General features: G+C 43.2%; 4 protein-coding genes across 4 annotated transcripts; 3 read left to right on the top strand and 1 right to left on the bottom strand.

Moving 5' to 3' along the window:
* The first annotated feature begins 938 nt into the window (after window positions 1–938).
* LOC102215229 (protein FAM122A) lies at window positions 939–7,621 on the top strand. The gene is made up of 9 exons (XM_013915442.1): window positions 939–1,843; window positions 2,549–2,633; window positions 4,164–4,220; window positions 4,359–4,405; window positions 4,477–4,534; window positions 4,781–4,845; window positions 4,924–4,979; window positions 5,063–5,147; window positions 5,222–7,621. Exons 1-9 carry the CDS (start codon window positions 1,755–1,757, stop codon window positions 5,343–5,345), a joined length of 666 nt encoding a protein of 221 aa, XP_013770896.1. The 5' UTR covers window positions 939–1,754; the 3' UTR covers window positions 5,346–7,621.
* A 1,828-nt stretch (window positions 7,622–9,449) lies between these two features.
* LOC102207849 (chromatin complexes subunit BAP18) lies at window positions 9,450–12,851 on the bottom strand. Its single transcript, XM_005751227.2, has 6 exons — window positions 12,545–12,851; window positions 11,782–11,876; window positions 11,447–11,548; window positions 10,800–11,029; window positions 10,456–10,560; window positions 9,450–10,374 (listed from the first exon to the last, which is right to left on the bottom strand). Exons 1-6 carry the CDS (start codon window positions 12,563–12,565, stop codon window positions 10,310–10,312), a joined length of 618 nt encoding a protein of 205 aa, XP_005751284.1. The 5' UTR covers window positions 12,566–12,851; the 3' UTR covers window positions 9,450–10,309.
* A 76-nt stretch (window positions 12,852–12,927) lies between these two features.
* Window positions 12,928–14,931, top strand: rnasekb (ribonuclease, RNase K b). Its single transcript, XM_005751229.2, has 3 exons — window positions 12,928–13,150; window positions 14,099–14,181; window positions 14,313–14,931. Exons 1-3 carry the CDS (start codon window positions 13,073–13,075, stop codon window positions 14,455–14,457), a joined length of 306 nt encoding a protein of 101 aa, XP_005751286.1. The 5' UTR covers window positions 12,928–13,072; the 3' UTR covers window positions 14,458–14,931.
* A 1,589-nt stretch (window positions 14,932–16,520) lies between these two features.
* Window positions 16,521–23,704, top strand: LOC102207572 (uncharacterized). The gene is made up of 8 exons (XM_005751226.1): window positions 16,521–16,798; window positions 17,472–17,771; window positions 18,212–18,262; window positions 18,387–18,452; window positions 18,986–19,014; window positions 20,553–20,975; window positions 22,911–23,138; window positions 23,315–23,704. Exons 2-8 carry the CDS (start codon window positions 17,474–17,476, stop codon window positions 23,558–23,560), a joined length of 1,341 nt encoding a protein of 446 aa, XP_005751283.1. The 5' UTR covers window positions 16,521–16,798; window positions 17,472–17,473; the 3' UTR covers window positions 23,561–23,704.
* Window positions 23,705–24,951: the final 1,247 nt, after the last annotated feature.

Raw genomic sequence — 24,951 nt, 5'->3', positions numbered from 1 at the left:
TTGATTGTTACACCCCAGTCTACCGTCGTGTTCAGCGCTGTCAGATGTGGTTTTTTCAATGACCACTGACAAAAAAGCCTCATTTCTGCTGTTCAATAACAAAGAAATGTAAACTTTTACAAATGATTGCTTAGCTGTGTCTCTAATCAAACCTCTGTAACTTTGCTCTGCTTCATCTTCAGCAGCATCAGGTAATGTTCAGATGTTGATTCATGGTTTTCTTCTGTTTTTCATCTTTCTGTGTTACCTCAGTTACTTTGACACAAAGACATCTGCTGATGCTCACACCTCCGAAGTCTCACAAGTGCCAGCTTTGTGTTTATACATGGATATAAAAATATAGACTGTACGGATAAATGACCAGAATTATAATATTTCTCACTGAATCTGAATTGAATCAGTTATAGAAATCGATACCCAGCCCTAGCAATAGCCCTAATCAGTGCTAACAGCTGGCATGACTGCCTCCCTGGACTTTTGGGGGGCAATTATGTGCAACAAACATCCATTCTAGAATTTATTATGTCATACTTTTTTGCACTTTTATCCACTTTAAATTTTACTGTGTTGTGTTTATTTCTGGCGTGGGACAATTTTCCAATGTCATTGTACTATTGTACTAAATATGACTGAAACGACAATAAAGAGTTATCGTAAAATTGTTTTATTTTAAAATCAGAACCAGACAGTAAAGGAAAACTAAATCACTGATCAAAACCAATACCAATGCTTCATTTTACCACTATAAAATTTAAAGTCATCACTGTTAACATTACAGTCATAAATCTTTTAAGAGATCATTTCACACAACTCAACTTCAATTTCAACACCCAGTGTGACAAACACTGATATAAACTACAGCTACATGCTATGTCACGCGTTGTTCTGTAGATTAGAATAATTAAAAATGATAATAATGAGAAAATGACCAATTCTTCACTAAATTAAAGGCATTTAGATTTTTTAGTGTATTAAATATCGGTGGATCTTATGTTAAAGTGTGGAAACGCTTGTCATGTATGATAATCTCTGAGTTTTGGAGGAAGAAACAGGACAGAACTTTTTATGTATTTGCATGGCAGCAGTTCCCCCTGTGGCCGGCCGGCGGCGCTGTTTCCACAGTTGGCGAACTGCCTGTATTTGGTTGAAGGACTATGTTGTAAAAATCTTTCAAACTGTTAATTTTCGGAGTTTTCGCGACTCCTCCGCAGGAGTGCTCGGTGGGTTCGGGGCCGGCGTGACCGCCTCTTCCCGGGGACAGGCGGACCGTCCCGCCTCGGACAGTGTGGCGCGGGTGCTTAGCGGTTTTCTGATCTCTGGAGGTTTTTGCTGTTAGCTCCGCAGCTAATCCTAAAAGTCGCATCAGCTGTGCGGATTAAAAGTTTCCCCACAAAGCCGGGCCCAGGAGGAGGCTCTGCTGGGCACATTTAGGGAACTTCATCGCGGCTGTTTCTGCGTATTTTTCGCGGTTTTACGCAGTCGTAAAAAATAACATTAGCGGCGCAGCAAGTGAAGCCAGCTGTGGGTCATAAATGTCGCCGTGGCCCGCAGTCACACGCGGATAATAAGGTTTTCGTAAGGAGATGCGGTAAAGAGAGGCGAGCTTCGCTGTTCAGCCCGCTGACTCGGCGGCTCTGGGTTTGCTGCTAGCGAGGCCTGCAGGTCGGGCTTCCACCGGGCTCGAGTAGAGCCCGTAGCCGCCGTCAAGCGGTTGAAGGCCGGCAGACGGCGCAGTCGGGCCTGTGGACCAAAGTATGGAACGGATGGAAGTGGACCAGTGCGCAGGCGCAGGAGGCGGGGCACTTCGCAGGTCGAACAGCGCCCCCATGATCACGAGTGTCAGGTTAGTGGTTCTACACCACACGTTGAACTCCGTCCAAAAGAACTTAAATTTTAATGTATTGATCACAGAAAGCTCGAAGGTATTATTTTAATAGATAAAGTAAGTCATCTTAATACAACAGTCCTGGTCTTTTATTCGGCTTAATGCCAGGTGTGATGTAATAAAATTAAATGTTTATTTTACTTGTGCTTATTTTCACTTAGAGTTCTACGTGATAATAATAGAACTATACAGAAAGATTGTAAACATGGCCAACTTATTACTGCTTTTATGTTCGGTAATCTTCTACTGTGATTACTAATGTCTTAGCTTGAAAGTAGCAGCCACTATAGTCTATATAATAATTAGTTTAAACTACAGTTTATTTACACATGAAATAATTTGCAAATCTAAAAAATGTAAATATGAGAAATTAAAAAATTCTGTGGCTACTTGGATAAAAATAAAAAACACTCCTGGCATCCTTTTTGATTTTTGTACTTTGAAAATCATTAAACAGATTTTAAAAATAACACGTACCATGAGGGCAGCAAGAATCAGTTTGAACCCTGAACATATGAGAACAAAATTTTAACATAACTGTTTAAGATACTGATGCCAATAAATAGAGTTATTTATATATTTAAATATCCAAACCTCGGTTCTGTGAAAATTACACGAGAGGTTATTGATTATCTTATTTATCACGTTATCTGTCTCTGTCAGCGACGGGATGACGGTCTTCGGTCCCGTGTCCTCGGCTCGGTACAGACGCAGCAGCATCTCCATCAACCCCAGCTGTCCCTCGCAGGTCAGTAGTGCTGCAAAAACTTTATTTACCGGAAAATGTTCATAAGCAGTGAGATAACACAGTGTTTAAACACACCTGATCTGAAGCGTCAGGTGTTTCCTTTGAGCTGTAGAGGTCGACCGAAACTGAAACCAGAAGAGACAGAGAGCTGCACAGGAACCAGACGTGACAGCTGCACCAGCTTTGAGAAAAACCCTCTGATCTGGATATTAAAGTTTTTATCGAGGGCTGAAACTGGAAGGTCTCATCAACCAATCACAGCTCCCCTAACTGCACCTCATGCCGATGTTTATGACTGCTCGTACGCTTGCAGAAGGAAACAAGGAGCCAACTGCACTCATGTTTTACTGTTCAACATACTTTTAACTCAAAATGTTCAAGTACTGAGGAGAAATTATAAGATAAGCACCACATTTGACCTTTTAATCTGCCGTTGAAACACAGAGCAGAGCTAGTCTCTAATCTGACGATCATCATAGACGCTGGGCCAAACACCACGTTCTCCTCCGACTTCAAATTCAAATTTTATTTGTCACGTACACAGTCATACACAGTACGATATGTAGTGAAATGCTTGGACAACTGCTCGTGACCTAAAGAAAACAAAAAAGGAAAAGACTATGAATAAGATAGGAAATAAATATGAAAAATTAAAAAGGGTAAATTTAACTAGGAAGGAATAAAATATAAATTAAGGTTAAAAATGAAATAACTGTACAACACAAATTAGAATGAAGGGTAAATTTAACTGGGAGAATAAGAAAAATATATAAATTAAAGTTGAAAATAAAATAACTGAACAACAAAATACACAATATAGAACTATATAAGAATGTATGAAGAAATATAAATAAATATATACACAATAACAGCAGCTGTACAAGTATTAACTGGAAATGAAGAATATAGTGTCCAGTGTTGTGCGATCCACTTCTCTGTAACTTTGTTTTTGTACTTTTGTCTTCACCACAAAGATCAGCAGCAAATATCCAGTCAGGACTTCCTGCTTGGATCCTTGAAGAACTCAGCAGGACTACAAACAGTGATAAAAGTCAGACTAAACTGTGATGAGCACTTTGACTGCATCTGTTCTGAAGTTAAAGGATAAACTGTGGAGATCACTCAGAGTTGGAAAAAATCTCGAGACAGTTTTCAGATCTAATAATAAAACGTTTATTCATGTTGCACCTTTTTAACTTAAGTTCAGACAGCAGGGCCAGAAATACACCAGGATGTAACATAGAATAAAAAGGGTCAGACAATCGATTACAAAACGATCAGTGATGATAGAATCAAATCAAATGACCTTCTCTCTCGACTCAGCCTGATGGAAAAGCACAGTTCCAGCCTTCAAACAAAGATGGCAGCACAGCTTACAAACTCACAGCTCGTGACCTCTGACCTGCACAGTCTGAAGCTTGTCCTTTAAATGATGCTCTCTTCATTTCAGCTTCACGTAAACCTTTCAGTCCACTTTTTATCCGTTTTAGCCTCTTTGAGCTCCTGTTTTACACATCTTTCCTCTTTCAGCTCGTCCCTCTGTCTCCTTTCTCTCTGACCGGATACAGACTCGACCACAAGAGGCAGGTGAGGACAGACTTCCTGCTCTGCTTCCCGCCAGCACGCCACTTTCTTTCTCTTTTTGCTCAGCATCGTCTACAACATGTTTAAGCTATTTTTAAATCAAAGAGCAGTGCTTCAGTGTCTGTGTTTGCTTCACCTCAGGAGGAGAACACGGAGATGACGCTCAGAGGGACTCTGCAGAGACTCGGGTAATCCAGAAACTCTGCTTCTATCTTTGAGGTTTAAACAAGCAGTCGGTAACCCTCTGTCTCTCTTCCAGTCCTTCCAGTCTGGTCCCAGTTCCTCCAGGCAGCCAATGGCACAACCACACATCAGTGGTGAGCTTCTCCACTTCAGCTTTCATGCTGCCTCACTCTTATTTTGATGGTTTACAACCGCACTTCCTGTCAGGATGCTTTATTCTTTTCTAACCTGCTTAGCCTCATGGGTATTGTAGTTTTTAGACCAATAAGAAAGAGCTTTAGTTTCGAATGTAGTTTGAATCTCCTGACTTGGAGCCCTGAAACTAAACCCGATCAAACAGTGAATGAAGTTCATTTAAACTGGAGCATTTTCTTCTTCAGTGGTTTCCGTCACACGACAGCGGCGTCACGCCCAACTCATCCCCAAGTCCTACCAGGAGGTTCAGGTTTGTCTAACGCCTAAGCCTGATTTATTGTGTAGTCATTGCGCCACTGTGCTGACGAATGTGTCGATTGCCCCGCAGACCTGCGGTCAGCACCACGGTGAGGTGGCCGGCGTTGACTCCGCTGAAGAGGAAAGGTAACCAACATTTTACTGTGGATCATTCTTATTCTGCAGTCTTGAAACAAAAGTGTGTAAATCTGTGAAAACTCATCCCTCAGGGGGGGTGGAGTCAGATGGACCCCCAAAGAAGCTCTTTGTTGCTGGGGTGACAGACCCCACCCACCACAGCAGCTACACAGTTAGGTGAGGATCACCTGAGAGATGCATTGTGTTCCAAACCTAAAACGTGAAACCTGATCTTCCTCCTCTCTTCTCAGCGTCTCACAGTCAGCGGCAGACTCTCCTCCTGTGGGAGGGTCCATTCCTCAGTCCCACCCCCTGTCTCTCTCGCCCCCACCCGCCTTCACTCCCTTCACCTCCCACCAGCACCCTGGACACTAAAGACCAGCTCACCTCCAGTCCCGACCCGTCACAGTGGGCACAGACCGCCCGTCAGCAGCTGGAGGAACTTCAACCTTCATCACATCGTAGATCTGTTCCAGTCATCCACCAGTGTCCCTGTAAGCCCCGCCTCTGTAGATTTCCAGCTGTCCCCATTGGCTGATTGAAGATTCATCTCCACAATCATGTCACTTTGTGGCTCCACCCCACTGCCATCAAACAGTGCCGAGAGGACTCGACATCAGTGTCATCGTGACATCATGAAGTAAACTCGGGAAACTTTGTAGGACTGAAGACACGCTGGTTGTGTAATCGGGCTGAACGAGCGCAGCTTGGAGTGAAGGGGTTTGTGGGTAATCCTTACGTGAACATGGAGCAGAAATTGGGACTGAAGAAGAAAGAGGAAAAACCAGAGGATGTCCCATTCTTTGGCTTCCTTTCTTTAAAAACGCGTTGAAGACGGATCTCGGCTCGTGGAAGGACGAAACCTGGAGGCTCCTGTCCAAACGGACCAATCAGCTGATGCTGTTCATGTTCACGTTCCTGTTTCTCTGTAGTTTATTGTTGAGATAGTTCAAATGAGGTCCTGAGTTGTATTCAGGACTTAAACGCAGACCGCTGTCCGGACGGTCTTCGGAGGCACTTCAGGAACATTTGATTTCCTCTTCAATCGACGGGATCGGAATCAAACTTGGAAACTTCAGCAGAACTTTTGTTTCCTGAAGTTGCTTTTGTACAATCTCAGAAATCTTTCTGTAAGGAAGACATAGAAATGATGAGGTTTATTTAGAGGAATTCATGAGTGTTCATGATCATCTGGACTCACAGCCCTTCATCGAATCAAGGATCATTCCCGATCCCAAAACCACATGAAGGTGGGCTGAAGCTCTGCCTCTGAACAACACTTCAGCCTTCGAAGGCTTTTTGTGTTTTAATGAAAACTTCCAGTTATGGGTGAGACTGAATCCTTCTGGTTTTGTCAGATCTCAGTTGGAGGCCGTTTTTAAGCCGGTCTCCAGTAAGAGGAAAGAGGTGGTTTCTTGTTAATAGTGTATCTATATGTGAATACTTTGAGCAGCTGGTGTGCGCTGACCTTCCTTCGGCCTGCAGAAAGAAGCCGTGCTCTTCCTCCTCTGAGATACATTTATGATTGAACTCGTTCAACCCACTAAAGTTATTTTGCTTGAGCCTGCTCTGATTTATCAGCCACACCTGACCTACAGAGAGTTTAGAGTGTTGAGTGCTTCCTGAGGCCGTTTGACGGGGGAAGCTAGACTGCAGGTACAGGCCCCCATAAAGAGAGGGGCCGGTCAGTTCTTCAGCGTTAGCAGCATTTAGTTACATGAAAGCTCACTGACACCAAAGCAACAGTTACCAACATCAGTTGACTTGATGTGGTTTTGGATGTATGTGCCGTGTGGTGTTACCATGAAGTATTATCCTCGTGGTGCAGCAGCCGTAACGCCGGCCTGCAGTGTAAACAGTTGTATTTGCTGCTGAAGGCTCGCCGTGCTGAAGGCTCCATAAGGTTCAAAGTTCACGCGACATGTCAGTGAGCAGGTTTGTGCTGTAAGAATATTACAGCAATAAATAAAGGTGGTATGGTATTCCTGCTGGAAGCACCAGTTCACCGGTCTGGATATAATGATGTTCCTGTGATGATGTGAGCACAAATCTGAGGTCAGGGGTCAGAGGTCGGAGGCGGTGCTTTATGTGGACGAGCTGCAGTTCTGCTTCCAGCGTTTGCACAGTGTTGTACAGTTTCCTACGATCACTCATCGTGCCTGAACATGTCTTCATTTGGGAGGAGCGGCGGTCGGGTCAAAGGTCAGGCCTGAGGTTCAGTGAGACATGTTTGTAAATAGTCTCTATAAGCTCTTTGATGAAGTGTCTTTATTCCCAGTTAAAGAGAAAGACCCTCTGAGCGTTGGTCGCCATCGGCGACGCAGACACAAAAGCTTTGTAGTTTTTTTTAGAGGCAGATTATATTTTGCCGTCACCACTTTGCACAGTTTGACCATTTTATCGTCCTTTCATTCAGAGACTGATGACATAACCTCGTGGAAGGATGCTGTCCAGTTCTGCTGCTTTTTCTGTTCTTGCTTTATTGTCACGACTCTGAGTCTGTCCTGTTCCAGACGCTCTCACATGGCGGCTCGGGGTTCGTGAGCAGGCCCACACCAAAGTCTTCACCTGCTGAAATGTCTAAAACAGGGGTGGGCACCTCCAGGCCTCGAGGGCCCCTGTCCCTGCAGGTTTTAGATGTGTCCTTGAAGCAGCACAGCTGATTTAAATGGCTAAATTAGCTCCTGCAGTTCTCCAGAGGCCTGGTAACGAACTGATCATGTGATTCAGGTGTGAGATCTAAAACCTCGGGGCCTGGAGCTGCCCACCCCTGGTCTAAAAGGAAAAAATAAACTATTATTTAAATTTTTAAAAAAGCAAAACGTGTCAAAGAAAGATGTAAATCAGACATTTACTGATTCTTCTGCTGCGTTTTTCATGCAGTTTGTCTGAATCAGGACTCATTTCCAGTTTGAAGCATCTGAAGCAGGACAGACTTTCCTCAGAGGTCACGACACGCTGCCAAATTCTAGTCGCTGTTCAGACAGACCGTAGCTTTAAGACAACTTCCTGTGTGTGTGTGTGTGTGTGTGCGTGTGTGTGTGTGTGTGTGTGATAAACTTTGCACAAGCGCCATCCCATGCTGTCGGTAGCTCTGGAGAGAGGAGGTGTTATGTAGCGGGACAGAAATGTGACGGACTCGGGTTTAAACGTCTTCGGTGTTTCATTGTCGAGACTCTCGTCCTGCAGGTGTCTGAAGTCCAATATCATGTTTTTATTTTTATATGTGATGCACGTGTCCAGTGTGATTGGAGGTTTTCGTGTTGGACATGGAGCTGTTATCCGTTACATCCTGACACGGACGGATTTTGATGCAGAGGCGAGGATGTGAGCGCTGTTCTCAGAGGTATTGCTGAAAGTTTTTCAGTATTAAAGGAGTATTTCACTCTGGCAGAGCGCCGAGAGTCAAACGTCAGAAATGACCCTGGGGGGGCCCCGTAGTTCCCCCGCCTCCATCACACTGTAGAGGTTCAGTTTGACAGCAGCTCAGGCTTCACCTTCATCTGAGTCTCCATCAGTGGATGGAAATAATGTTTTGGCTCAGCCTGACACCACAGCGCCACCTTCAGGGCCCACACAAACTACGCCTTACCTACTGGGTTTTCAGACTGCAGAGGCGTCGCCTGTGATCATGTGACCAAGACTTCCCTGTCAGTCACATGGTAACAGCTGGCTGATACCTGTGTTTCAGTAAACAGGCTCCGCCTCCATGAACATCGAGAGCGACCTTCAGCTGGTTTCATAGTTTTTACTCACGCTCATCAGCAACATTAAATATTTAACTTTGTAATGAAGAGAAAAGCCTGTTTTTATTTTTCTGAAATTATGAAAGTCGGCGAAGGACCAGAGTGAGATACGACTTTAACAAAAGGGCTGCTAAGAGTTTTATTGTTGAGGACAAAGGGAACTAAAAGCACATCAGTCACACGTTCACGTGTAAATACTTGGACTTGTCTACGTGGATGAGACGATGTATTTTTATGCAACTGAAACATTAAAGTCTATATTCAAGTGTTCATTCCCTCGAGACGTTCTCACGGCTGTACGAGAAAAAGAACGACTTTTTAGTGGAAACTGTTCATGTACACACTATAAATATATATAAATATTATATTGTATATGAAAAATACCAATAAAAGAACGTCTGTACCTTCACATCGGCGAGTTTGTTCTCGTCATTGTTACGAGACTCTGGTGTCAACGTGGCAGCGTCACAGAGGGACGATCGCTCAGAGAACCTCTGCTCTGCTCGAGCGACGCACAAAATGAAGCTTTAAAAACAGATTTACTCATTTTATCAGCTTTGATTTCTTCCAGACACACTTTAGCAAATATCAGGCGTCTGAAAATCAAGTTATAAACGTTTAAACTTCAGCCTGTCCCAAACCGTCCTCATCAGGTTACGAAACAAACTCGTATCCTCAGATTTGTGTCTGTTGTCCAAAGTTTGCCTCAAAGCAAAGGAAGAAAAACACGTCAAACAGTTGTGAGTCAAGTTTATTCAACATAATTCAAACTGCTTTTACATCAGACCCTCAGCGATGAGGTCACAAAGCTCACTGCGGATACCGTCGTGGTTGCCATCCACTACCCTAAGGCGACTGAAGGAGACTTCCTGTCACCTGACCCCATGTGCCGAGTCATTTCAAGCCCCTCTGAGCCTTGAAGCTCCACCCACACCACCTCATCAAAAAGCCAGCTGACAGCCGCTCTCCTCTGAACAGGAAGTTGTAAACATGCGATGATGTCAGCACGATGAGCAGAGCTCAGCAGGACGCCAGCTCAGAGCAAACCGAAGCTTCAGAGCGGTGGTCGCCTTTGTGGGGGGGGTCAGAGTCGACCCTCTCAGTGCTTCACACTGAAACGAGCCAATCATGAAAAAAATCACGGCCGCCTTTTTGGTCGGCTTGTTGTCGTAGTGATGATGCTGGTCAGCACTCATAATGCTGGTGTGGGAGGGGCCACGCACTGTGTAGTGGCGTTCACACATCCAGGAGAGCGCTGAACCTCCTACCATCAAATCATGTTTACTCTGAAGGTGGAGGTTGGCCGCTGGCACCACGTCCTGCAGATTCAGGTGGGCGGTGCAGGTCAAAGTCAGGGGTGGGGTCAAATTTGGAGGCTCAGAGGTCAGAGGTGAATCTGCACATGAGTATCTGCAGGCAAACGTTGTCTTCACGATAACGACGCTCACAAACTGACCTGAAACTCAAACTGACGAAAATAAAAAAAATATCTGCATCACTACAACAGAAGAAAAGTCCGACTCGAGCTTCATCAGGAAAAAAAATAAAATAAAACAAAGTGAGAAAGTGAGGCGGCTCTGGAGAGGTCAGAGGTCAGCGGGACAGGAGGGGGAGGTCACTGGAGTTCATGATGAGGCTGGAGTCCAGGTTGAGGCTCTCTGAGGAGAGAAGAGGAGTTTATGGACAAACTGAAGTGAGTCTGCAGGAGCTCCACGCCTTCACACCCGCGCCACACTGACCTTGATCAAAGTTCAGCTTCTTATTGGACGAGCCGTCTCCAAGGCCTTCGATGTCCACCAGGTCACTGTTGACGTCCGAGTCGTTCAGAGCGCTGAGCGTCACGTCTGCAGGCAGAAGGACAGCTCGGATTAACAGAGAGAACCTCGGAGCGTCTGAGGCCTCGGGGGTTAAAGGTCAGCACACAGTGGCAGGAAGTCCAGAGGTGCACAGTTCTTTATCTGCACCTGGGCCTCAGCTCAACCTGTCTAAAACCAGCTGCTTTAGCTCCTCCCCCTCTTTCTAACCATCATCGTCCCCTGTCTGTGACATCACACAGATCAAAGAAAAACGCAGCGGATCTCACCTGCTGTCTTTTGCTTCTTGATGGGCGGGGCCAGGGAGGGGCTGCTCTGCATTCCAGTGGAAGCCACGACTTGCGAGGTCGGCACGGAGATGATGGCGGACGCGGCGGGCGCCGGGGTGGGTGTCATGGCGACTGGAGTTTTCTTGACGCTCTTCTTGGGAGACTCGGAGGAAATGGGCACCCGGCTGTCCTCATACAGCTTCCTCTTCACCGTGCTCTTTATCTGAGCTCTGCAGAGGAAGAGGAGCGGCTGTCAGCCAATCAAAGTTCATTCTGCTTTTACATCCTTAAAGGAAACGCTTGAAATTTTTTAAGAGAAAATATTCAACAGTGAAGCCTTTAAACGTGTCACGTGAGCATTTATTGGCGTATCTATGAGTTTTGCGTCTGCAGTCCTACAACAACAACCCGACACCAAAGAGTCTCACTCCTGTTTCCTACATTCATGTCCTCCGTCCATTTAACACAAACAGCAAACATGAAGTGACCTCCATGCGTTAGCGGAGCCCTCCTTTAGTTTTGATTCCCTTCATGTTGTCACGTTTCCTCCGGCGACCTCGTCTGATTCTCGTTTCCTGTTTTTGTTGAACGATTCTAAAACTAAACGTCTTCATTAATAAAAGGCAAACTGCTCCTTTAACACTCACACTGTGCGCTCTTTGATCACCGTGCTGATGTTGTTGAGGTCGTCTCCAAACCGACGCACAGCCAATCGCAGCATCTCGATCTCTGTCTCCGTCCACTTGGCCCTGAGGACACAAACACGGCATCAGTTCACAGAAAAACTCAAAACATGTCGACAAACCGCTCACGTCCAAACACGTGAAACCACGCTGCTCGTTTCCAGCTGGGTTTTATCCCCCCTGCATGTGTGTGAGGCTCACATTCAGTTTATAGTTTACAGTTAGCTGTAGTGTTTGGTCACAACCAACTGACACTGTGTCAGTAATGCAGCCACTTCCTCTGTGTGTGTCTGTCTCACCCTGCAGGGCTGGAGTCGGACACTGGGTGGAGCTGCATGGTCAGCTCTCCCAGCTTGGTGAAAGCTGCGCCAGCTGCTGAGAAGATCTCGCCCACCTGCAGGAAACACAGCCATCAATGCTCCGATTTAAACGGTGACCGTAGACATGATCTACGCTGCACACCACCTTTAACTGCACACTCAGGTGCTACACCACCAGCTGTGTTTCCCTCACTGTAAACATGGAGCCCTATCACAACCTGGATCAGGTGTGCACCACATGTATATACACTCATTCACTGCATTTCTAAACAATCTGAGGAAAAAGTGAAGCACAAAGCAGATTTACTCTGAGCTGAAACAGTGAGCTGATTTATCAGGACTCTCTCTGCAGTACAGTCAGTGCGATGTGTGGCTGCATCTGAAAGCTGTTTCTGGTTCATCATTTGTCTCTGATAACAACAACACAGCGTCACTTTTAACACATCTTGCTGTCATGGTGAGGCGATAGTACCGCACTGCTTCTAATCAACTGGATTTCTGCGCAAAAATTTAAAAAAAGCTCTGGGTGTCCAGTATGTGCCGAATTTGCCTCTACTTTTTATAATTTAGGAGGGAAAAGATATTTAAAGTATATTTCATGACGCTCTTCTTCATGATGCAGCAACTGAATTACATTGAGTTATGTGTGCAGCTACATGACCGGTTCTCTACAAGTTGGCTGTTAAGCTCAATTTTTGCACTTACGTAAAAGAAAAAAAAACATAAGCAGGTGAAAGCTTACTTTAGCAGAGGCTGACGTCATTTCTGAGCCTCAGGTGAAAAAAAATATTATTTTGAAACAAACGGTAGCTAGCTGTTAGCTACAATTAGCTCCTATGAGCTTAGCTAGCTGACTTCCGTTAGCGGGATTCCCAAGATTTAAGATCCTAAACTCGCGAAGCTGTGCGGGACTCGCGTCCGATGAGAAGTTGCGGTTTAATTTGGTCATTTATGAATTACATATTCAGAAAGAAAAATTATAAATATCACAGCAAAGACAAACGGGAAACAGAGAATGATGCGCGACTTTGCAATTTAAACGCCATTGGCCAATTTGACAGGAAAAGGCGGAGTGTATGGGCACAGGATATTTCATTGGTCGCTGGCCTGCGGCTTACGAACAGTACCGACATTCGCCGAATAAAGCCGAGCGGTGAGATCAGCTGACCGAGCGGCTTCGTTCTTCGATGGGTCCTCTTTCAGTTTAGAGTATAATAATAGTAATAATAATAATAATAATAATCTTTTGATCGATCAAAGGGACGCGGACATGCCGTCGCTGCTGTTCTGCGGGCCGAAGATGGCCGCGTGCGGGATCGTGATCAGCATCTGGGGCGTCATCATGCTGGTAAGATCACGAAGGGACCGACTATTTCCTGGAAGGCTAAGGAACTACCAGTGGGGACTCTGTATTTGGATTAAATATAATGTTATTATGAGCAATTTTTTGCTGCTAATTTTATTCGAAGTTGGTAAAACTCTCAACGCATTTCAACGCTGACTGGCTAATCACTGAATTCCAGTACTTCTCGGGTACATAGACGGAGCCCACGTAGGCCGATCTGAATGCAGTTCTGCTGGTTTCACCCTCCTTGACCTCCTAAGACCCGAACTCTTCCATGGCATGGATTTTTAATTTCTCTTTGAAATTTGGGCTGATTGGGACCTGATGAATGTAAAAACAAAGAATCGCGAGATTTGTTTATTTTTTTACCTGAATTTTGTTTCTAAGAAAAATGAGAGCCACATATGAGGATATTCGTTTAAAATTTTGATAAAACAGTAGCAGCATAATGTCCTCCCAGCCCATTGTTCCTTCAGTGGGCTGGTTTCAGTCATTATGCAAATGTCCTGTTTGTAAGAGTAATGTTTATAACTTTCCTGGATGACTGAGATGCAGAAACACATTTTGCGACTCATTTTATTTCTGTCTGATAAGAAAACTATTCAATCAGATATTTCATTCACCACAAATAACTACAGTTACACTTTCAAGCATTTTTAAGCACCACATCTGAAATTCAAGCACTTTTCAAACCTTGAAAAGACAATATTAAAATTCAAGCATTTACAAGGATTTCAAGCACCTGTACGAATCCTGTTTAAAGGTTCTGAGGTCTCAGGTCTGTCAGTTAAAATATTTAGCAGATCACTTCCTGCTTTTCTTATCAGAATAAATCCTCGGTTGAAGCAGTGAACAGAAAACATTTAAACTCAGTGACGAGGTTCGATTCGTAGCTGTGGCCCTGACGGGTCCCCGAGCCTCATGTTGACCCCGTGTCTTGCTCTCTTGCAGGCGATGTTGGGAATCTTCTTCAGCGCCAAGTCAGCCGTGCTGATCGAAGACGTCCCGTTCACCGAGGATGACATCCATAACGAGTGAGTGTGGGGTTAAAAGCTGCTCGGTCGGTTCGACCCGAGCTTGAGACGCTGCGACGCGTCATGGACGTGACACAGTCTGACCGATGACAAACAGCAGATAAACTCGTCTTCTCCTTTTTTCCCCGCAGTAAAAGTCCCCCTCAGAACATCTACAGTCTCTACAACCAGGTCGGCATCAACTGCTTCATCGCCGCTGCCGTCTACGTGGTGGTGGGCGCCATCTCGCTCTGCCAGGTCCGACTCAACAAGCGGCAGGAGTACATGGTGACATAAAGACCTGCGGCGATGGCCTGACCTTTGACCTCGAGCACCTGGTTCCTGTCCATAAAGTTTATTTATGTCTCAACTCTGGAAAATCTGATTGGCTAAGATTAAAAAGGGGGCGGGGTCAGGTATCACCTGGATTATTTATTTTGTATTTATGTGTTTGTTGTTGTTGTTGTTGTTGGGTGAATTGTTGTTTCATCCCTTTTCGTTGGACATGAAAGTGACCAAAAGTGTGAAACACTCACGTCTGCTCGCCACATTAATCACATTAACAAGGAAACTGGGGGGGCGGAGCCCCGAGGATGCCTTCACCATCAGCTGAGGCGGTTTTATCGTGTCACAGGAACAAAGATGAAGGCGTCGCTCGGGCGTCCTTCTCTGCTCGAACAGATCGGAGGACATGAGGCGGTGCTGTGTCTCTGATGTGGGTCTGTGTTTGCTGGAACATCGTTTGCAATAAAGTGTGTGAGTGGAAAACTACAGGGAGTCGTCTTCATTTCAGTTACTGTGGAAAAATGTTCCTGTTCTGAGATGTGTTTAACAATTCTGAAAGAAACTGATGCAAACAAGCTGGAAGTTGATCAGATTACTAGAGATTCTTTGTTAGTGACCATTCAGCCTTAATGAAGTGATCAGGCCACTAAACCCCACTAACAGTTTTTATTACTCATCCTGTCAAGTTTCAGAGAAACACATGAACATCAGAATCCTCTCAGATTGTTGTGATGGAGCAAAGTCTCATTAAAATCCAGTTCCAAATACATCACACAGCAAAGCTTTCCGATATTAACAATAAGGAGTGTCGTGGCGCGCCAGTAATGTGTGTCTGAGGTGGTAGTCTGTCGCACGGGGGCCCCACAAGGAACAGTACTCGCCCCTTTCCTCTTCACCCTGTACACTGCAAACTTCAGTTATAACACGGACACTTGCCATCTCCAGAAGATCTCAGACGACACCGCCACTGTGGGTTGAGTGTCGGAGGGAAACAAACTGGAATACAGGGGGGTCATCAATGACTTCGTCAGCTGGTGCGAACAGAACCATCTTCGCCTCACTGCCAGCAAGACGAAGGAGCTGGTGATTGACTTCAGCAAGAAGCCACCCCCCATTACACCAGTGAACATCCAGGGTTTGGACATTGAAACGGTGAGGAGTACAAATACCTGGGTGTTCACCTCAGTAACAAACTGGACTGGTCCACAAATGCACTTTACAAAAAGGGACAAAAAGTCGTCTCCACCTGGTACGGCGGCTGAGATCCTTTGGGGTGAACAGGACTCTTCTAAGCACGTTCTATGACACTGTGGTGGCGTCTGCTATTTTCTATGCTGTGGTCTGCTGGAGTGGTGGAATGGCAGAGGGACAGGGAGAAACTTAATAAACTGGTCAGGAGGGCAGCTCTGTCTTGGACTGTCCTGGAAGTCCATCGAGCAGCTTGGGGAGGAGAGGATGTTGTCTAAGCTAACATCCATCATGGACAACTCCTCCCACCCCCTGCATGAGACTGTCGGACCACTGAGCAGCTCGTTCCTCAGTAGACTTTTACACCCACAGCCTGTGGGTGTAAAAGTCACTGTGACTCACAGTGTAGGAAGGAGCGCTACCGCAGGTCATTCTTACAGCAGCTGTCAGACTCTATATGATGATATATATATATAACATGGTTATCTTACTCATCACTGCTACAACTGACATGTCGAATGTTTTTTAATTGCTGCTACTCATTTGCAGTTTGTTTGTAGGCTGTATATTTCACCAGAATCATTCACCCCCACACACACACTAGTGTAAATATCTCTGTACACTTTTATACACATTTCTATACATTGTTTACCTGTATATACGGAGCATCAGTTGGTTATGTATATAGGACCACTTTGTGTCTTCCTTTTATATTTTCTATTCCCCTAAAAGCCGTGTAGCACCCAAATTTCTCATTCGTGGGATAATAAAGGTTTATTCTATTCTAATAACACACTTAGTTTTGTAGCCTTTGCCATCTACAACGTAGTTTTATTTTGTAGAATTTGTCGTATTTCCTGTTCTGGTAGCCCCTGTGACGTCAGCGGCTGAGTCACTATAGTTAACGCAGAGTCCTGCAGTAACTATCAGTAAGAGTTACAATTATGGGGCAATTATGAAAGGGGCAAACAAAGAAACAAACAAAACAAGTAAATAAAACCCGGTCTGCGCGCGCACCTTTACTGTGTGATAACGACATACGTTACTCGGATCCAAGTGGACTGTAACGGACTCGCAAAAACGCGCCAAGTTTAAACTTTGCTGCCGAGAAGAGCGCAGACTGTTTTTCACCGCCATCAAACATCGGACAGAAAACAGAGAAGAGGTCAGTATGAAAAATTCATTTCAGGTTGGAACTGCTGGTTCAACAAACACTCTACAGAAAATGTTTGTTTCAGAAAAGTACCAATTCCTTCATCCACGAAGTTTTAGACGTCTCCTTTTATTCGTCAACACATCACAAATCAATTTGCAGCCCAAACAAAAAGTGTGTTTTTTCACGTTTATCAATATAATGTTGTGTAAAAATCCATCTGAAATGTTCAAAACGGACGGGAATATAAAGGAGGAAGTGGCAGACAATCAGGCCAACAGCTGGCTCATTTTGTTATTTAAATTAAAATAATCTTGACAGGTTTTCTGAAACATTTTGTTTAAGTTTGCCCGTAAGGTGGTATTGCAATAAATATGCAGTAGTTTTGACAAATATCAGACAAAATGAAGTTTAACTGCACACTTTCATTTTCACTTTTTTCTTTGAAAGCTGTCATTAAAAACAGAAAACTGTGCAGTGGAGGAGGCTGCCACGTGCTGTCCTCATTCGTCCTTGTTATTTAATGCCACAGAAGTTCATCTGTTTTATTTGTGTTCTGAGACTTTAAATTTTGTGGATTTTTATTTTTAATTCTTCGGTTCCAGTTACATTCTCTTCATTTACTCCAGTGATTTTAAAGTTGCTGCAGTAACAGTTAAATCTTGTATCTTTCTTAATGTGTCAGACATGCCGAAGATTTCAAGCAGAAAGTGGAAAGAAGCTCTGACTGCCATCATCGATGAGCTTGAGAAGTCACAGTTCAATAAGATGCTGGAGTTACTGAGGAAGATTCCTAGAAGCCAGAAAACTCCCAAGTTCAAGGACAAGATGCCCCAAAAAATCATTGAGCACTACGGAGAGGAGAAATCTATTTCTGCAATCAACCGTGTGATGAGTAAGATCCCACGGAAGGACGCTGTCATCCAGGACCAGCTGCGGCCGTTTGTGCTCACGCTAAAGAAGAAGAAACTGAAAGAAAAGAAAGGTCAGTTCCTCCTGTCACTGCCTCATCCACACATGTGCAGAATATGGTCTTCAACAATTAGAACTTACATGTTACTGGATAGCTTCATTTACAATGTTATAGAATCATATCAGTAAGTTTATATGAAAAAAAATCCAAAAAGTAACTAAAGCTTTAAAATAAACAGAGTCCAAAATAACATGTTTGCATCAAAATACTTCAGTAAAGTATGTGAGTAAAAATACTCAGTTACACTCCACCATGAGTTCTGCCCATACTGTCAGTCGAATGTCGCTTCTTTACATGCTCCACGCAGTCTTTCTTTAACATGTGAACCAGCTGAAACGTCACAATCATCCCAAACTGATTATTAACCAGTTTGTAAGTGACTCATTTTCACAGATTTATTTAACAGTGAAAAACTAGTTTTGAGGTTAAGTGCTCCCTAAATGTCTTTTCAGCCTTTAAGGGGACGCACGCATGTGATCCAGTGATGGGAGGGAGTACAGCCGGTAAGTTCACAATTGCAGGTGTGTGAGGTCGGTGAAACCTGCTGAGTTCTCACTGTAACATGAAGGTTGTTATGAAGCTGTAAATGAAAACTGTGTGCTGAACTTTAACAAAAAAACTTTTCAGCATTTGTGGCAAACGGCACCGTAAGTAAGTCAAAATCTAAGCATCTGGAGCCAGAACCTGCAGCTGGTGAGTCTATTTTGAGTTATTAATACAGAATTTATAACAATATTTATACATACGGGTGTGTCCAAGGTGGTGCTTCTTACTTGTTTTGTCCACCATTTTTTTAGGCAGAAAAGCAATAGCCATGAGAAACTTTCAGGGATGAATAACCCCAGCCGAACAACTTTCTAACCACTCTAAGTGTCACAACCTAAAGAAAGTCTGCTTTTTATTCAACATTTTTAAATAAAACTATCCCAAATTGTCTTGAAGTTTACCCAGAATGGACAAAGTCAACTCAATGTGACTTGAACTTGTTTTCAATCTGAAGACCACCAGGTGGCGATCAGCTGTGGTTACAAAAATACTTCCAGTCCTGTAGAAGTCTCTGTAAAAATTTCTCAATGATTTTATGGCCTCATCATCATTATTGTTTCTGCTGGAGAAAACTGGTGGATAATAGATCCAAATCAGGCAAAGATGTTTGTAAAGGCTGTTGATTAGTGACGTGAAGCAGAATCACTGACATAACTCTATTTCTTTCTTTGTTTTTTAAGATTCAAAGAAGAGCTTCCAACAGGACAAGGTGCGAGTTCTGAAACTCTTCTTTAGCTCACCTTCAGGTTCTTCTGCTGTGATTAGTTGAAAACCCTTCAGTGGTGCAAATGGACCATTGGCTAGCCTTTCAAATTACTTATTATTTTTTACTGGGCACAGGCCTATGGTTGTGGTAAACTCTGATTTAGGTTATTATCAATCCTCGCTTAACAAAATGTGACCCAAAATCTGTCATTGCGAGGTGCTCACCCCAAACTCATATAAACAGGGAGGAGAGGCAAACATCACCACACAGTGACATTTCTTCTAACCATTCCAATCCACTTCTTACATGTGCTCAGAGCCGATACTAAAAAAACATGACTTCCTAACCTAAATGCATCTTTGACATCAGCAGACTATGCCAGGAACTTGCTAGAGCTGTAAACTAAGGTCCCTGTCACACAGAAGTAGCATCAACAAAAGTTTGGCAACCTGCACAGCTGTGCACATTTAAAACCAAACAGCATCAACGTGGTGGATTATGGATATAAGCTCACCAAAAGCCTCTGTTTGAGGTTAGGGCGACGCTATAGGCAGTGGTCCCTCGTTTATCGTGGGTTATTTTTAGAACGTAACTCCCGCGATAAACGACGGACCACTGTATGTGGCGCCGCCCTAACAATCTGCGAAGTAGCCAACTTTATTTTCTACAATTATTATAGATGTTTTAAGGCTGTAAAAACCCTCACTACACACTTTATACACTTTTCTCAGACAGGCATGAACATTTTCACACTTTTCTCTCTTGTTTAAATACTCTCAAAGTTCAAACCTGTAGAAAAATAAGTCCAGTATTATAGAATCAAAGGCACCCACAGGAGCCTTTGACGGTGCAAAACATTTCGTCGACATTGTTGTGTTTGTTGGGGAGAAAACGTACAAGCATACAGTACAGCACTTCAGACTCACACTGCTAGCGATCGAAGATTTATGCCAATTTGACAAGCTGAAGGCATTCTGTACTGTACAGGAGACACGGCACAAGATTGATTGACAATGGTCTACAGCCAATCAGGACGCAGAAGACAATGCGCTGTTTAAAAAAAAAAGCGTGCAAAATTGCAAAACAAAATCCGCGAAACAGGGAGGCTGCAAAAAGTGAACCGCGTTATAGCGAGGGACCACTGTACCTCTTTGTAACCAGGTTCACACAGCAACAGCAACCTGTCACCAATCAATTGGGTAATACTCTTTTTCTTCCAACAACCAGAGATTGCCGGCGATAGCAAATTAGTCTACAGGGGTCTGTCACTGAGGCCTTAACTAATGTTTAGTTTCTGTCATTAGTCAGGTAAACAAACTCTTTACTCTCCATTTAAAGAAAATTAAAGTTGCTTAACAACCTGGTGTATTAGTCAGTGGTACACGGATAAGTATCAGATAATATCTCATTAACATTATGAATGAACTACATGCCTGCACAAGTACATTTGGAGCTGTTATGAGATAAACAGTAAGTACTTTTACTGACAGTCTAACATTTATGTCACTTTGATGGAGATATTTTCCCTCCTTTGTATGCAGAAAAGAACCATCAGTGATGTCAAATCCAGCAAACAAATCCTCGACACAGAAGTAATTGTTGGGAAAGTTCTTCAGAAATCTGGTCTGTGCACATTTAAAATTGACAAGAAGGAGAAGCCATACTTTAACCTGGCAGTTGCTGATGAAACAGACGTCATCAAAGTGGTGGTTTATAAAAATGACCTCTATTCAGAAATCGAGGAAGAGAGGTCCTACTTGTTTATTAAGCTACAAAAAAATGAAGATGTTTTGAAGGTTACTTCTTCGAGCAAAGTGTCTGAGACGAGCGCTGTGAAAGTCCCAGCTGAGATTGAGAAGACTGCTCGGACTCTGTTATGTCCCGAGAGCCCACTGTGCTCCATCGCAGAGGTCAAAACGTTTGCAGAGTCGTCCAAAGCGAGCATCAGAGGAACCATTACAGAGGTGAGTTTTACTGACACCTCAAAGAGCCTCAAGCATAGCAATTCAAACTACTGTTGGCCTCCTCCTCGAAAATCTGCCTAAAACCTTTTTGGTCCAAAGTTTGTACATTTATAATGATTGCTGTGAAATATTAGCTTCATATGTCAAATTGTTTTCTAGATGTTTTTTAATGCTCAATTTTTGGCACTTTGAAATTAGCCTAACCCCACTAACTGCAAGTCTTTGGACTGTGGGAGGACACCGGAGAACCCTGAGAGAACCCACACAAACAGGGAGAACATGCTAACTCCACACAGAAAGACCCCAGCTCAGCTGGTGGAATCAAACTCAGGACCTTCTTTCCATGCCAACCACCGCACCAACATGCTGTCGCTGTCACTTCTGGATGATAGTTGAATTTCACAATACTGGAAAATAAAACATGAGGAACCCAAAACAAAATTCTTAGTCACAAAAATGAAGAAATGCCATTTAACTTTTATGTAAATATGACAAGTTGTACCACAAAAGCAAAATATCAGTCCAGTCGGAATAGAACACAATTCTGGAGTATCCATAAGGTTATGTTCATGATAACGTATATATAACTTTGATTGTCTTGGAGCAGTATTTTAAGTTTAAAATATATTAAGCAGTAAAATAAAGCAATTTTCATCTATGTGTTACAGCAGTGGTTCCCAAACTTTTTTTGCTGGGCCCCCCTTTGTTTTACAAGAAAAATGTTCGCCTCCACCCCCGCGCGTGCGTGCTCCAACCACACACGCCCATATTTTGCTCCATTGCGGTTTATTTCACACCTCAAACATTTAATAAACAATTAAGCAAATACAAGTAATCTGCAATAAATCCCAGGTAGTAAGAAAATAAACTACTAACTCTTTTACGTTGCGTCCACGCCTACACGGGTGTTTTTGAACACGCAGCTGTGTCGTCCACACGTAAACGGCGTTTCGAATCACCGAAAACGGAGATTTTTTAAAACTCCCTCTTTGCGTTTATGTGTGGACGAGGAATACAGAGTTGGTCATGCAACGTCAAAGGTATGTGCCTTTTTTCACGTCACGCTGTGGCCACGTTATTGTTTACATGAGATGAACTGCAGAATGGCAGATAGAGACACAATACTGTTAATCTGACTGTCTGCAGGTTTACACGCAGTTACTGTCCCTCCATTTACAAAGGCAGAGGCGTCACGGTGTGATTATTTTACTGTAGTTGTTTTTTCCTGTGTAATAATGTTCAACATTGCAACAATACATTTTTCAAAAAATGCCTCTCTGTGCAAAATGGGTTTAAAAACATAAACAGCTGTGGGATCCTGTTAGTCTGTGATTTGAACCGGGGGAACAAATCGTGGCAGGATCAGCCTGATGTTATTTGTATCCTGCTGTAACTTTACTGTATAAAGAGCAAACATCTCCAACATGTCAGGAGCAGTTAGTCATTACAACAAGTGTTTGTGAACTAAAAATCAAGAATGTGGGATCCTGTTTGTCCGTGATTTAAACAGCCCAGCGCTGCTCCTGATGCAGGGAAACCAATCCTGCAGGGAGACCTCCCTCAGCACCTGTGCAGGTGAAGCCAAAGGGCAGATTTGCTTCATCATATTTTCTAGTCTTTGGCTTAGAATGAAGTTGGTTTGGAAACATATTCAGCGACGCTTCATCTCCTGTTTTGCGCTTGTGTGAGCGCCCCGTGCTGGCAGTGTCCAAGCGTTGTTTCCCCCCCCCCGCATTAACAGCATAAAGTCAATAAGGGGGAGGATGTTAATGCTTTACATACAGCAAATTGTGGTATCGATCCAAAATAAAGTAAATACGGGTGTTGCAGTGTTGCAGAAACTGATACTTTTAGTCAAAAAAGGCATGTTACACAGCGAGAAGGAACTATGAGAAATGTGTAGGCTTTGTCTCTAATGTTGATTTAATTTTGCAGATGAAAACTCTTGAAAGGATTACTGTTATGAAACAGAGGAAAACCAAGAAGCAAGATTTCCATCTGAAAGACGACACAGATTCCATCAAAGTTTCTGTGTGGGGCGAGAACACTCAGCAATGCAAGGGATTACTAGTTGGAGACATCGTTAAAGTGACCAATGTAAAGACGAACTACTTTCGTGGAGTCACATCCGTTAACTCTACTCCATTCACCAGAATTCGCAAGGTAGCTGCTCTTCATCTGCTGCGAAGAATCTGTATTTATATTTATTAACTATCAGCTGTTGAGACACATCCAGGAAAAAATACACCAACAAATTGCTTAAGATCTAAACTTTACGACTTAATTGATATTTAAGGTATTTCTTAGCATGTCCCAAAGCTTTGCTTGTGTTTCTGCAGGTCTGCAGTGCCAGTTTCCAGACGGGGAGAATTGAAATTAAAGCAATATCCAAAGCCAATAAGACATGGACTCATGTGGTGGCAGAATTCAACCAGCAGCTGCAGACATTTGTTGTAGCTTCTCAACTCCTGGCGAAGGCGTTTGGTGTTAAACTGGATGAAAATTTTAAACAAAAGCTTGTGGATAAATTGCCCCTCTCAACAGTAGCAGAGACACAAGGAAATAAGATACATAAAATAAAATAAAAATAATACCTGAAATTGTTAAACAGGAAAGGGCAAAGTTTTCAAAATATTATAATAAAATAGAAATAATTCTAAAGAAACTTCCAGACAGAAGGAGTGTGGTAAATGGCCTGTATTTGTATAGTGCTTTACTTAGTCCCTAATGACCCCAAAGCGCTTTACATTACATTCAGTCATTCACCCTTCACACACACATTCACACACTGGTGATGGCAGCTACATTGTGCCTGTGTTTGTGCAACGTGATTTAAACTGATGTATAAATCTACCAATGAAACCATGTAGAATAGCTTTAAAACAAAAAGTAAAGGGACGGACGAGCAAACATTATCTGCTGAATTTGTTTATTACTGTGTGATGGTGACACTTGACAGCACACAATGATGAAGACAATAATCCAGTGTATTTACATACAAAGAGTAACACAGTGTTTCATATAGCATACACACGTTAATGCAGCATTTGTTAAAAATACATTTGCGTGGATGTTTACTTCAAGTTTGCATTTTCCACACTGTTAAATCATTTTCTCTTGTTTTGTATTGATTTCTGCTTTAATGGTGCTGAGATAGCTGGTTGCCTGGACGGCCTCTGAAAGGGATATATGTAAATACAGGAAGTGACAGTTTGACTGTAGCATGCCGTATAGAATCCAGAATTAACTTTAAATATGTTATTTGATTTGATTCTTTAGCTCAGCATTTGGTTATTTGTGACTATTGTGATTATTTGGAAACTGTTGAACAGTTTGGTTTTCTTTAAGAAGTTTTAAATTTACTATCAAGCTTTCTGTTCAGATTACCTCTTTTATAACTGTTTAGGGTTTTTTTTTCCAAATGTTAATATGTAAAATATTATTTTTTCTTAAGGTCCCTGATTACTGACAAGCTTTATCTCCAACTATCATACAAAGCAGTTCCACATATGTTAAATTTAATACAAACACTTGAAGATATTTCAGACTACTCAGTGACTAGAGTGACATACTCTTCCTCAGCCCTGTCACTGTTAGGGATCTTTAATTCTACAGATACCTTCTGGAACAGATGTGTGCTTCGGTACAGTCCTGCCTCAGAGCTCTACAAACAGTTCCTTGGACTTCATGGCTTAGTTTGTGCTCTAACAGCACTGCCAGCTATGAGCCTTATACAGACATGTGTGTGCCTTCCCAGATCATATCCAGCCAACTGAAAATAGCACAGGTGGACTCCAGCCCAGTTGTAGAAACATCTGACAGATGATCAGTGGACTCAAGATACACCTGAGCTCAGTTTTGAGTGCCAAACTCCCAGAAAGCCTCAGATCAGCTGAAACACTCAGTTTATTTAAATCCAGGTTGAAGACTCACCTGTTCTCAGCTGCATTTGAATAAAGCACCAAATCCACACTTT

Source organism: Pundamilia nyererei, unplaced genomic scaffold, assembly GCF_000239375.1.
Source record: "Pundamilia nyererei isolate P.nyererei 1_Seehausen unplaced genomic scaffold, PunNye1.0 scaffold00304, whole genome shotgun sequence".
Classification (NCBI taxonomy): domain Eukaryota; kingdom Metazoa; phylum Chordata; class Actinopteri; order Cichliformes; family Cichlidae; genus Pundamilia; species Pundamilia nyererei.
Note: the sequence above shows the minus strand (reverse complement) of the source record. Positions and strands in the feature narration are given on the sequence as shown.

Bases quoted from the DNA above. Each gene is read 5' to 3' on its own strand.
- LOC102207572 (XM_005751226.1), top strand. From the start codon at position 17,474: ATGCCGAAGATTTCAAGCAGAAAGTGGAAAGAAGCTCTGACTGCCATC. The intron at 17,772-18,211 runs GTCAGTTCCTCC...ATGTCTTTTCAG, and splicing joins GAAACTGAAAGAAAAGAAAG to CCTTTAAGGGGACGCACGCA. The intron at 18,453-18,985 runs GTGAGTCTATTT...TTGTTTTTTAAG, and splicing joins GGAGCCAGAACCTGCAGCTG to ATTCAAAGAAGAGCTTCCAA.
- rnasekb (XM_005751229.2), top strand. From the start codon at position 13,073: ATGCCGTCGCTGCTGTTCTGCGGGCCGAAGATGGCCGCGTGCGGGATC. The intron at 13,151-14,098 runs GTAAGATCACGA...GCTCTCTTGCAG, and splicing joins TCTGGGGCGTCATCATGCTG to GCGATGTTGGGAATCTTCTT. The intron at 14,182-14,312 runs GTGAGTGTGGGG...TTTTCCCCGCAG, and splicing joins GAGGATGACATCCATAACGA to TAAAAGTCCCCCTCAGAACA.
- LOC102215229 (XM_013915442.1), top strand. From the start codon at position 1,755: ATGGAACGGATGGAAGTGGACCAGTGCGCAGGCGCAGGAGGCGGGGCA. The intron at 2,634-4,163 runs GTCAGTAGTGCT...TTCCTCTTTCAG, and splicing joins ACCCCAGCTGTCCCTCGCAG to CTCGTCCCTCTGTCTCCTTT. The intron at 4,980-5,062 runs GTAACCAACATT...CTCATCCCTCAG, and splicing joins GACTCCGCTGAAGAGGAAAG to GGGGGGTGGAGTCAGATGGA.
- LOC102207849 (XM_005751227.2), bottom strand. From the start codon at position 12,565: ATGACGTCAGCCTCTGCTAAA. The intron at 11,877-12,544 runs GTAAGCTTTCAC...TGTTTCCTGCAG, and splicing joins TGACGTCAGCCTCTGCTAAA to GTGGGCGAGATCTTCTCAGC. The intron at 11,030-11,446 runs GTGAGTGTTAAA...CTTCCTCTGCAG, and splicing joins GTGATCAAAGAGCGCACAGT to AGCTCAGATAAAGAGCACGG.